This window comes from Puma concolor, chromosome E4, assembly GCF_028749965.1.
Source record: "Puma concolor isolate L17-30 chromosome E4, mPumCon1.1.hap2, whole genome shotgun sequence".
Taxonomy (NCBI): domain Eukaryota; kingdom Metazoa; phylum Chordata; class Mammalia; order Carnivora; family Felidae; genus Puma; species Puma concolor.
Window position 1 is genome coordinate 50088998 of NC_141683.1, and position 12529 is coordinate 50101526.

The window sequence follows — 12529 nt, forward strand, 5'->3', positions numbered from 1 at the left end:
CAGGATAAAATTGAATAATGATTTGTGTTTCATGACAGGAGAAAGCAAAGGAAAATAAAGAATAAAGACACTCAAAGGAAAAGAAACAGGTTCCTACACTGAAGCAGCTTAGATAACCAGACAGCACAATAGCTAATCAGTTAAGTAAAGCATATCATCAAACAAAAACAAAGGCAAAAGAACAAATTCAGCATTTTGTTTTGTTCCGAGAAGAAAGGTTTTCAAATTTCCTTTCAGTCAACCAGAGAGAACTGCAGCCCCCTAACCCCTTCCTGCTTTAGCTATTTCAACAGCATCTCAGCCCCCTTTGCGAAGATTTCCTGCGAGCAAAGGCAGGTTGATAAATCTGTGAATAGGAAGCTCTCATCCCTCCTTTCTTCTCCTCCTCCTCCGTTCCTCCCCCCACCTCGCATGGCGACGGCATTGATCGACAATAATGGAATCTGTAACTGACTGCCAACAGCAACATTAAGGATATTACAAGTCCACTTCATAAGAATTCGAGCCGGTGGTCGGAACTTGGGGGCAACTCTGGGCTTCTAGTCAATAGCTCTGTCTTTCTTAGCGAGAAAGAAAAGAGGGGTGGAGAGCGCGGGGGGGGGGGGGGCGGGGGAGAGGGAGAATAGGAAAGAAGGCTGAAATCTGAAAGAAAGAAGTCAGAGAAGTAAGCTTGTTGGGCTATAGGTTCAGAGACCCATCAATGTAGCAAACGACTGTCCTTCAACTCCTGTCATACTGTCATTGTGAAGGAGTCCGAAACAGATGGATTTTTAAATATGATTTACGTTACATACTTACATGCTTGGATTTAAGGTCAGTTCACAGGCTTACACCTTATTAATACGCAGAGAAAAATCAAGCAGTAGAGATATTTTCAGAGACCCATAAATCACTAATATCCCCGTTTTCTGTAGATTGATCAGGCATGCTATGAGAAAACAACACTCTTAAAAAGCTAAGAGTCTTCCCCTGCATTAGTAAAATATTAGCTCTGTTCCCAATAATCTACTTTCTTTCTGTTCTAGCAGTCTGCCTTCAGTGAGAGAAATCTCACTGCTTAAGAGTTACTATCTCAGTATATCCTGAATCCAGACTCTCCTCTCCATGTTGACTTCATTATTCTTCATCTGGACTCTAGTCAACTCGGTAAGATTCTTGTTTTATATATTAACCTTTATAAACCCAGTGGCTAAAGTAGTGCCTGGCACTTAGAAGGAGTTCACTTATTTACTGAAGTTTTGTTTAGCTGCTCTAAAAGTTTTAATAGCTTCAAGATTGGCAGGAAATATCAGGCTGAGTATTTTAGGATCTCTTTTCTTTTTTTTAATTTTTTAATGTTCATTTACTTTTGAGAGAGAGAGACAGGCAGACAGACAGACAGATCGTGAGCAGGGAATGGGCAGAGAGAGAGGGAGACACAGAATCCGAAGCAGGCTCCAGGCTCTGAGCTGTCAGCACAGAGCCCAATGCAGGGCTCGAACTCACCAACTGCGAGATCATGACCTGAGCTGAAGTCTGACTCTTAACCTACTGAGCCACCCAGGTGCCTCCTTTTTTCTTTGTTAATGTTTATTTTTGACACAGAAAGAGACAGAGCATGAGCCAGGATCTCTTTTTAAAATTAGTCATTTTGACAGATAGTTACTTAAAAGTAGTTATAGCAATAGTACCAACTAAGGAGATAGAAAATCTAGGGGCGCCTGGGTGGCTCAGTTGGTTCAGTGTCCAACTTCGCCTCAGGTCGTGATCTCATGGTTAGTGGGTTCGATCCCCACGTCCGGCTCTGTGCTGACAGCTCAGAGCCTGGAGCCTGCTTCATATTCTGTGTTTCCCTCTCTCTCTGTCCCTCCCCCCACTCATGCACTGTCCCTCAAAAATGAATAAACATTAAAAATATATTTAAATAAATCCATACTTTGTTACTCAAAATAACTACATAAAATTGAAAAATATTGACAAATATGGATAAAAAACATTTTCTCAAAATCCACAGTCTATGCTTGCTTAGTATTTAAGCATGAATTGATAATCCCTTTGTAAGAACTTTAGGACACGCCAGAATATCTGGAGCTCCCAAGGTGAAACCATTGGCCTAGAGCATCAAGTTCAAACAACTCGGTGTGATGTGGCTCCTGCTTCTTTCCTGGTAGCGGCTCCCCCACACTCTCCTTGACTTAGCTATGCTGTGCTATCTACCTCGCTTCCAAGTCTTTGCATGTTCCAAAGCAAAGTAATCACAATTCATCTGTTTTGTTCGTTGGTATACCCCCACTCTCTAGGCACTACCTGGCACACAGTAGGTGCTCAAACATCTTTGTTGACTGACTTTGGTACCTCCAGTGAGGTATCATTCTTTCTACCATGTATACCCGACTATATTGAACTGATCCATTAGGACTCAGTTCAAATATTACATCTCCGGGTCTTTCCTGACACCTTAAGGCAGAGTTAATAGCTTTCTTACCCATACTTTCATTGTTATTGCTCCTATTACTTTATTGAAATTATCTGTCTACATAGTGATTTCTTCCACTACGCCTTGTGCATTTTAAAGGCGAAAACTGTGCTCTAGTAATCTAAACAAAATGTTTTAATGTCTAGCACACAGTGGATAATTCATAAATGTTTATTGAATGACTTACTAGTGAAAGTGAAATTGTGATTCTACGTACCAAAGTACTAAAGAATTCCATGTATTCCTGATAAAAGGATCTACACCACCAGTCTCCAAATCAACAACCAAAAATAAAACGTGGTAAAAGAAAAAATGAATCTTTTATTTTATGTATTATACCGAAGAAAAGTCAGTATAGGCACAAAGATATCACCAATATGATCCGGTACGAGAAACTTGCCTTCTCTAAACAGAGAGTTAGCAAATGAGGCACCCCAAGGAAAAGCTCTAGATTGAAATTTTCTCATAATATAAAAGGCACCGAATTGTTTTTCCTTGTTTATAGCCAGAGCATAGCATGAATTAGACCTGCTTACATAAAAATTTCCTTAAAAATAAAGCAATAAAACTTACTTCAAGATGTAAACATTCTATGGTGGGCTGTACACTTTGTTAAAATATGAGTCAAGGCACCAAAATACTGTGAGTAGGGCTGTTAGAAATAATGCTTGACAATAATCTTCTCAACAAATGAACCAATCACATAGATCTTGGTGGTTACTGTGTTCTTCACATGTAGTAAGTGTAAGCATGTACTTACTATTGACATTTGTTTTTATTTCATTCGTTATTTTCCAAAAAAATACTGAAAGCTTATGGAAAATGCTTGGTGATTAGGCATTTCTATTTGAGGGCATTTACATTTCCTTGTAAATGCGTGTATGTGATACGTGTGTGTGTGTGGCTTACTGGGCTGCAACTACTAATACGGCGTTTTTAGGCACTTCATTAAGTGCTCTACATACAATATCTCATTTGAAATTCTTAAACAACAACCAGGTGGGATAGGTATTATCTTCATTTCACCGATGAGAAAACCATAGATCAGGAAACTTGTCTACCTACCGACCTTTGTCTAAGGTAATAGGTAGGGATGCAAACGAAATTTGAATGTCTGGATGTTTGGCCAAATTCCCTACCATACTATTATACACCCTACCAGGGCTGATCTATCGAAGGGCCAGCAAAGGTTTCCTGTAGAGGGTCGGCTAGTAAATATTTCATGTTTGGGGGCCATATAGTCTCTATCACAACTATTTTAATTCCACCACTGTAGCAAGAAAGCAGTCATAGGCAATATGTAGATGAATGGGCATGGCTGTATGCCAGTACAACCTTATGTACAATACAGAAAAAAAAAAAAAAAGGGCCCTGGGCTATGGTTTACTGACCCCTGATTCAGGCCCACGCTGTCAATTCAGTCAACCTTTTCTGACTCCCTAACGTATTTGTGGATCTCTGGCAGGTCTTCATGATTGAAAAATAAATAAAATAACTATTTGCCTGGGTCAAATAAAGTTTTCATTTTAAGAACGGTATAACTGTCTTTATTATTTTATTTTAAGACACTAGAAACCAGTTATTTCTTTCCTCCTACTTCCTTAATCTCATAGTCCTAGAGAAGACTTAAGTTTCAGTTGAGTAACGGGTATAAAAAATGTAGCCCCCTCTTGAATTATTTACAGTCCTGATTTTTGTTATAGCTACCTTTTTTATAGCTATCAGCTTTCAGACTCACTCATTTGACAGCATCAGTGACACTATGTGCCAAGGACTGTTTTAAGCCTTGGGATACAGTTGTGAATAAGAGACAAAACCTCTGCCCTCAGAGAGCTTACATTCTTGGGGGAAGAGAAAACAATACACAAGAGAAAAAGGTTAAGCTATATACTGTGTTAGGGTGAAGAGTGCCAAGGATAAGAATAAAGCAAGAAAGGGGTGTAGGTAATGTTGGAGAGCTTTACAATTTTAGAGGGTAGCCAGGCAAGGTATCTCTGAGAGACCGACTTTTGAGTAAAGGGTTCCTGGGTTTTTGGGAAGAGGGTAAAAACAGTAAAAAAAAAAAAAAAAGATCTGGAAGCGGCAACCATCAGGAAATCACTGCAGGTAAACTGGATTGACTCAGGGGGGAAAGAAAAAGGAAAATGAGGTCAGTGAAGAAACAGGAAGCCAGATCGTGTGAAGTTACAAGGTCTTTGGCTCTTATCCTTAGTAGATAGGAAGACATTATGAAGCAGAAGTGATTTGTTAGGCTTGTTTTTTAAAAAATATGAGCCTTATTGAAATAGAGGTCCCGTACCATAAAATTCACTCTTTTAAAGTAGTTTAAAATATAGTCACAAAGTTGTGCAAATATCACGACAGTTTAATTGCAGAACATTTTCATCACCTCAGAAAGAAACCTGGCTCTCATTAGCACCCGGTTCTCCTTCCTCTCAACTGCTGAGTCCTTAGGAACTGCTAATCTAAGTTTTGTCTTTATGAATCTTCCTGTTCTAGACATTTCCTATACATGAAATCACATACTATGTGGCCTTCTGTACCTGACTTGATTTAATTTAATTTAATCTATGCTGTAGCATGTATCAGTACTTCATTCTTTTCAATGGCCAACTAGTATTCCACCGATGGACATTTGGGTTATTTCTACTTTACAGTATTACAAATATAGGCATTCCTCGGATATATTGTGGGTCTGGCTCCAGACCACTGCAATAAAGTGAGTATCTCAATAAAGCTAGTCAGATTAATTTTTTGATTTCCCATTGCATATAAAAGTTACGTTTACAGAACACTGTACTTTATGAAGTGTGCAAGGGCATGAAGTCTAAAAAAACAATGTATATACCTTAACTTAAAAATATTTTATTGCTAAATAATGCAAGCCATCATCTGAGCTTTCAGTGTATTGTGATCTTTTGCTGGTGGAGGGTCTTGCCTCAATGTTGGCGGCTGCTGACTGATCAGCGTGGTGGTTGAGGAAGGTTGAGGTGGCTGTGGCAATTTCTTAAAATAATAACAAGCTTTGCTGCATCAATAGACTCTTGCACGTTAATTTCTCTGTAACACGAGATGCTGTTTGATAGCATTTGGCCCACAGAACTTTTGTGAAAATTGGAGTCAATCCTCTCAGATCCTGCCACTGCTTTATCAACAAGGTTAGGTAATATTCTAAATCCTTGGTTGTCATTTGAACAAGCTTCATAGTATTTTCCCCGGGAGAGTCAGGGCCTTCTTCTGGATAAGGTTTGGCTTAAGGGAAAGTTGTGGCTGGTTTGATCTTCTATCTAGAGCATTCAAACGTTCTCCCTATTTGCAATAAGGCTGTTTCAACTTTCTTATCATTTGTGTATTCATTGGAGTAGTACTTTCAATTTCCTTCAAGAACGCTTCCTTTATATTCACAACTTGGCTAACTGGTACAAGAGACCTAGCTTTGGGCATGTCTTGGCTTTCAATGTGCCTTCCTCACTATACTTAATAATTTCTAGCTTTTGATTTAAAGTGAGAGACATGTGACCCTTCTTTTTACTTGAACACTTGGAGGTCACTGCAGGGTTATTAATTGGCCTAATTTCAATATTGCTGTGTCTCAGGAAATAGGGAGGCCCGAAGAGGAGAGAGGGAGGGAATGGTGGGTTAGTAGAGCAGTCAGAACACACACAACGTTCATTAAGTTTGCCATGTTGTTTTAAATACCTTTTAAATGTTTATTTATGTATTTTGAGAGAGAGCGCGCATATATGCACAAGCAGGGGAGGGACAGAAAGAGAGGGGGAGAGAGAGAATCCCGAGCAGGCTCCGCACCGTCAGCACAGAGCCCGACGTGGGACTGGATCTCACAAACCATGAGATCATGACCAGAGCTGAGATCGAGAGTCAGATGCTTAACCGACTGAACCACCCAGGTGCGCCGATTAAGTTTGCTGTCTTATATGGGTGTGGGTTTGTGGCACCTCAAAACAATGACTGCAGTAACATTAAAGATCACTGATCACAGATCAGCCGACCAAACATAATAATAATGAAAAAGGCTGAAATATTTCGAGAATTAACAAAATGTAGCAAGAGGCACAAAGTAAGCAAATGCTATTGGAAAATGACAGAAATGGGCTTGCTTAACGTAGGGGTTGCCCCTACACCTTAAATTTGTTAAAAAATACAGTCTCTGCGAATTGCAATGAGGTGAAAAGCAATAAAACGAGGTATCCCTGTAGTGCTGCCATGAACATTCCTGTACAACTTTTTCTGTGTAAGCCTTGTAGTTTAAAAGGATATCCAAATAAGATGTATTATATAATCAGCTTTTTCTGTACCAAGAACTTTAAAATGCTACAGCAGAAGAGAGTTATTTTCCAATTTTACAAGCACCAGTTTTCCTCCTAATTCCTCTGGGATTTCCATCCTTTTTGAAGAAACCAAAACTACTGACTCAGTCTCTTTTCTCCTGCTCTACTATTCTTGCACACGGGAAAAGATTAATACTAGATACTCAGGAACGAACAAAGGCAGGTAAATAGGACAACAGATCTTTTCCTAAACTGATAACTAAAATTGGTAAAGTTGATGGATTTTGGTGGGGGGAGGGGTGTGTAATTTTACATTTTGATATGGTTTCAAATTTACAAAAATGGTACAAGAAGAGCACAAGGAACTCCTACATACCTGTGTCCAGATTCATCATCTGTTCACATTTTGCTACCTTTGCTTGATTATCCTCTGTGTCAATTATTATTTATGTAAATATTTTACATTATTTACATTATTACATTATTTATATGCATAAAAATATGCATTTTTTAAACCATTTGAGAAAGCTGGAGACATTATGCTCTTTACCACCAACAGCTTCAGTTTCTGTTTTCTAAAACAAAGGACATTCTCTTATATACCCCAGAACAATTATCAAAATTAGGAAATTTAATACTGATGTTGGTTGATTTTTTAAGGATAAAATTAAATATTGTGCAAAATCCACTCTATGTGCAAAATCCATATATAAATTCTATTTCAGTATCACACCAAGTCCTTTATTTGAAAAACAAACTGTCTTCAAGGAATGGTTACTAAGATATCACAAGTACTGATTGCAAGTATAATTCAAAGTTATAGTCCATATCATATTAAAATAATGTCTATCAAATTTTTGAAGGGTTACTAAACTTATTAGCATTCAATATACTATTGTGATAAAGGACTGAAAGTAAGAATAACTAGTTTTCAAGAAGGGCAATTGAAGGACAAGTAAAGTGATCGACTGCATTTCCATCTTGATACTCCTTTGGATATGCACAACTGTTGCCTCAAAAAAGCTTAAAGTAAATGCCAAACTATGGTTTTTGCCTTATATTGTGGTGAGGAGATATGTTACTGAAACAGAAACAGAGTTAAATCTAATGAAATTTACAGTTTAACACTTTAAATAGTATCCCAAATATATATATATATCTCAACCATTTACATATAAATTACATAACAATACGTGCACTCACACATTATTTTCATTTGCCATGTTACCTTACAATTTTAGAGCTGAAGAAACTAACAAAGCTTGGGTAAGTTTTCTTTCATTTGGATTTAGGAAGCAATACTTTTGATATGTGCAGTCATTGAATAATAAGGTTATTATTATTAGAGGCATTTCTATTATGTGACTATATAAAACATATAACAAGGTACTTTGACGTCTTCTACTGAAAAGGGGTATCAAAATGTAAAGTAGTAAAAACAAACAAAAAAGGTAAGGTAGTAAAACAATTATAAAACAGATGCTCAAAAGTAATGTGCCAAGGACTAATGGCAATTCTGTTCAGGGAAGTGAATGACTATCTAGAATTAAAGATTATCAGATTTCTTAAACACTTCATTTTCTGAGAAAACGAAGGTTTAGAGAAGCAACAAAGTTCACACAGCCAGTAAGGGGTTGGGGGTAGGGTTCCAAGACTTAGATATTTCTGTTTCAGAGCTGACATCCCTACCACATTCTATTTTTTTTAATGTTTATTTACCTTTGAGAGAGACAAACAGAGCGTGAGTGGGGGAGGGGCAGAGAGAGAGGGAGACACAGAATCAGAAACAGGCTCTAGGCCCTGGGTTGTCAGCACAGAGCCCAATGCCGGGCTCAAACCCAGGAACCGTGAGTTCATGACCTGAGCTGAAGTCGGACACTTAACCACCTGAGCCACCCAGGAGCCCCAACACATTCTAAATAGAGTCTGTTTCTATAAAATTTTTAGATATTTTGAAAGATGTTTGAAGTGTGAAGGTGAACAGTCATTAAGTGGAAAGGAAAACTGTTTTATTTGCTCAATGATCTAAGATACTGTGACAAGGTTAAATAAATTGTGTAGAAATCCAAAGATCCCTAAAAATCAGGAGGCCAGACCGCCCCCCCCCCACCCCAGTCTTTAAAGTGAAGGTATGAAAAGATCAGCTTGAATTTCTTTCATTCCTTTCCACCAATGAAAGATTCTGATGGCCTGATTGTGTTTTACAAATATCTCCTAACAAAAGGATTTCGCTGAACATTAGTGCAATGCTTGGCACACAGTAAGGGCTCATTATTTGTTAAACGAATGAATAAATGAAAATATTTTCCCATGCCCGCTCAGGATATTTGACATGGTTATTTGACCCAACAGGCATTTTAATGAGGCTGTTTAATGCTGTGCTTGACAAATTTGCTATTGCTGATTTTACAATGGAGAAACCATGTCAATTTTTAAAAACAATTTTAAACACTTTATTTATTTTTGAGAGACAGAGCATGAATGGGGGGAGGGGCAGAGAGAGAGGGAGACACAGAATCCGAAGCAGGCTCCAGGCTCTGAGCTGTCAGCACAGAGCCCAACGTGGGGCTCGAACTCATGAACTGTGAGATCATGACCTGAGCCGAAGTCGGTTGTTTAACTGAATGAGCCACTCAGGCTCCCCAAACCAAGTCAATTTTTATCCATCATTTTAAGTAATGTTTTTAAAGTCAGAGAATGTAACACGTTTAGAGAAGAAAATACAAAGCTTGGTGGTTTTAAGATAAAATTTAACTTTAGACATGCAGTGGCCAGTAGACATTAATGCATACTAATAATTATGGAGAATGTATATGTTGCTACAAAAATACTTTGGCAACTCAAAAGAAAAATATCAAATGGCTTCACATGTATTTTTTTTAAGTTTGTTTATTTTGAAAGAGAGAGAGAGAGAGAAAGAGAGAGAGCGCGCACACGTGCACGAGTTGGGGAGGAACCAAGAGACGAAGAGAGAATCCTAAGCAGGCTGTGCACCACCAGCACAGAGCTCGACGTGTGGGAACCCATGAACCATGAAATCATGACCTGAGCAAAACCAAGAGTTGCACACTTAACCGACTGAATCACCCAGGTGCCCCCACACCTATTTATTTTTACATTAAAAATCCTAACTATTAAGAACTTTCAGTACATTTATTCTCACCTAGACTGTTAAAACACCATACATAAATCTGCCCAGAAAACATCCCTCACTGAAAAAACAAACACTACCCTCAACATTTTAATTTCTTTTTTGTTAGCATTTGAGTATGCTACAAATTGGGCTTTAGCATAATAATAAATTGGAACAAAACAGTTGAATCAATAGATATATAAAACGTGCTCCAATTGATTTTAAATGAGTTTAAATGACAGAACTTCTATAATATTATCTATCTACCTGGAAACTTTATTCACACAAAAGTGGAACACACAAAATTTGTGTAATATAAAGATGAATCAGAAAACAGCTTGTTCTCAAGAAGCTTGCAGTCTATACTTCTCTGATAGTTTACCTTTATCAATAAAAAACGTAACCTCACACATCTAGTACATGTACATTTATTTATAAGTTATATATGTGGGTAATACATGTACTATAACTATGTAGTAAATGTTAGTGAAGTGTATTTTTTTTTTATTTTGGATAAAAAATTAAAGGAATAAAAAAAAGCTCGCATTGTCTTCTCACCCACAATGCACTGCCTTCTGCATTATGCTGGGATGCACCCAGTTTGGAAAGATAATAAATACGGGGCACACTTCAGTGGCCTTCGCAGATATCCTGGAATGATGACAGCATCCTGCCTTCAGAACTGAAGTATGGCCTTAAGAATTCTTCTAAACACAGTACTCTGTCAGTTACTATTGAGTTAATCAGAGTCGGCATACAAATTGAAACACATTTGCCATCTGTAGTCCGTATCAATTTAACACTTTTACAGAAGCAAGATAGGCAGTCCACTGTTTAAGTCACATTCAGTGAAGCATTTAAGCATACTGGGCTTGTTTTCTGGATACCTCTTTATTGACAAGCCAGTTAAAAATGCTATATTTACTGAGAGATGCCCTCAGCCCCACCAACTATTGTCAGATTTGAACATCTCTCTAGATTTAAGGAGATGAAGGAACCTTAGAGTCTTTCTCATTTAAACTAAACTGATCCCTAGTTAAGAGTCATTAAAAGAAAAAAGTGTAGGTACAATTTGGAAGGGTAAAGGAATACTTTATTACTTGAGGGAATTCTATGTTATAATTGTCTGGACAATCTACTCACTATAGTAAATTTGTGTACAGACTGGCATGATTCTTCCCCTCCCTTTCTTCCAAAAAGAATGTCGAGCAAGGTATTTCTTATTGCCCCTAAATTTTAAATAAACTCAAAGTGGATTAAGTATCCCCGATTTCAAAAAAAAGTGGAAAACAACAGGAACCAGATTCTTCCTCAGGGCTTACTAGGAGAAGCCTCTCTCTACCACGTCAGTTTCTCAGTCTTTACAGGCAGGGGAAGAATTCAAAGATTACCTTCCAAAATGTGCTATTCTAGAAAGGAATGCATTACCTACCTATCTTTCCCCACATCCTAAAAAAGAAACACCAAAGAATCACTGATAAAGACTGGGGGTGTCTGGCTAGCAATTAACTCCAGGTTAGAAAGCCAAAGCAGTGTATTAACTAGAGAAAGGCAAGGGAGAGGAGAAAGAGAATGATGGGGTGAATTGTGTCTCCCCAAAATTCATATGCAGAACTCCTTATCCCCAGGACCTTAGAATGTGACATTATTTGGACATAGGGCATTGCAGTTGTGATTGGTTAAGAAGAGGTCATTAGAGTGGACCCTAATCTAGTATTAGTGGTGTCCTTATAAAATCAAGAAGTTTGAACACAGAAGCACTCATACAGGGAGGACAGCATGTCCAAGATGATGGCACAGATCAGGGGGATGCTTCCACAAGCCAAGGAAGGTCAAAGATGGCCAAGAAATCACCAGAAACTATGCCGGAGACCTGGAAAAGATTCTCTCTCACAGCCCTCAGAAGGAAGCCACACTGTGGATACCTGGATCTTGGGCGTCCAGTCTCCGGAAGTGTGAGGCAAAACATTTCTGGTGTTTAAGCCACCTCGTTTGGTACTTTGTACAGCAGCCCTAGCGAATGCGCTGACCAAGATACAGCCGAGGGGCAGCCTGGAGCCCTGTGATGATATGTCCAACTGAGTAAAAACTTGTGTCCCTTTTCCCCAGTCCCCCCCTTCCCAGCTCCAACACCACAGAAATTAGAATTAGAAAAGGGAGGGGGGAGGTGAGAGGAGTGAAAGAATCAGCTGGGCATCTCCCACTCCAAGCTCCGGTGGTGGTAGGTGGTGGTAGGGGAGTTAATTCAGACAGGAGATAGAATTTTAAATTGAAGTGGACTCAATGGACTGTTTCATTACTGAAAGTAACCAAAAATAACCATTGGCTCCCCATGGTATCATTAGAGATCAGCTTTCTAGCAGTGATAACACAGTGGGGGGCAAAGACTTGGGAAAACAAAACCACCCCCCTTCACCTCCTCTAGGCTTATGCTCAGAGGCAGACTCAGGGGCTGTGGGGCCTGAAGCTTGTTCCATTTGTGGGGCTATCTTTAAGAAAAGCAACACCAAATCACAAACACAAATCTCTCTTTTCTTTTCTCTCCTTCATTAAGGTCCCATATGCTGGTAAGATCTGGGGAGGCCCGGGGCGGCAGAGACTGCCATAAGACAGAGAGAAGTTACTTCAACAACAGCCAGGTTGTCAAGGTTT

The 12529-nt window shown here is 38.8% G+C and overlaps 1 protein-coding gene across 12 annotated transcripts in view; it reads right to left on the bottom strand.

Moving 5' to 3' along the window:
* The window catches only part of RASAL2 (RAS protein activator like 2), a 361137-nt gene that overhangs the window by 108022 nt on the left and 240586 nt on the right, over positions 1–12529 (bottom strand). Inside the window, exon 1 of one of the 12 annotated variants that reach the window (XM_086694785.1) lies at positions 407–428. The exons of the other annotated variants lie outside the window; for them this stretch is intronic. Coding sequence (XP_086550911.1) covers positions 407–413 — 7 coding nt within the window. The 5' untranslated portion in view covers positions 414–428. Of the gene's footprint in view, positions 1–406; positions 429–12529 lie in introns of those variants that run through there. 12 annotated transcript variants of the gene reach the window in all.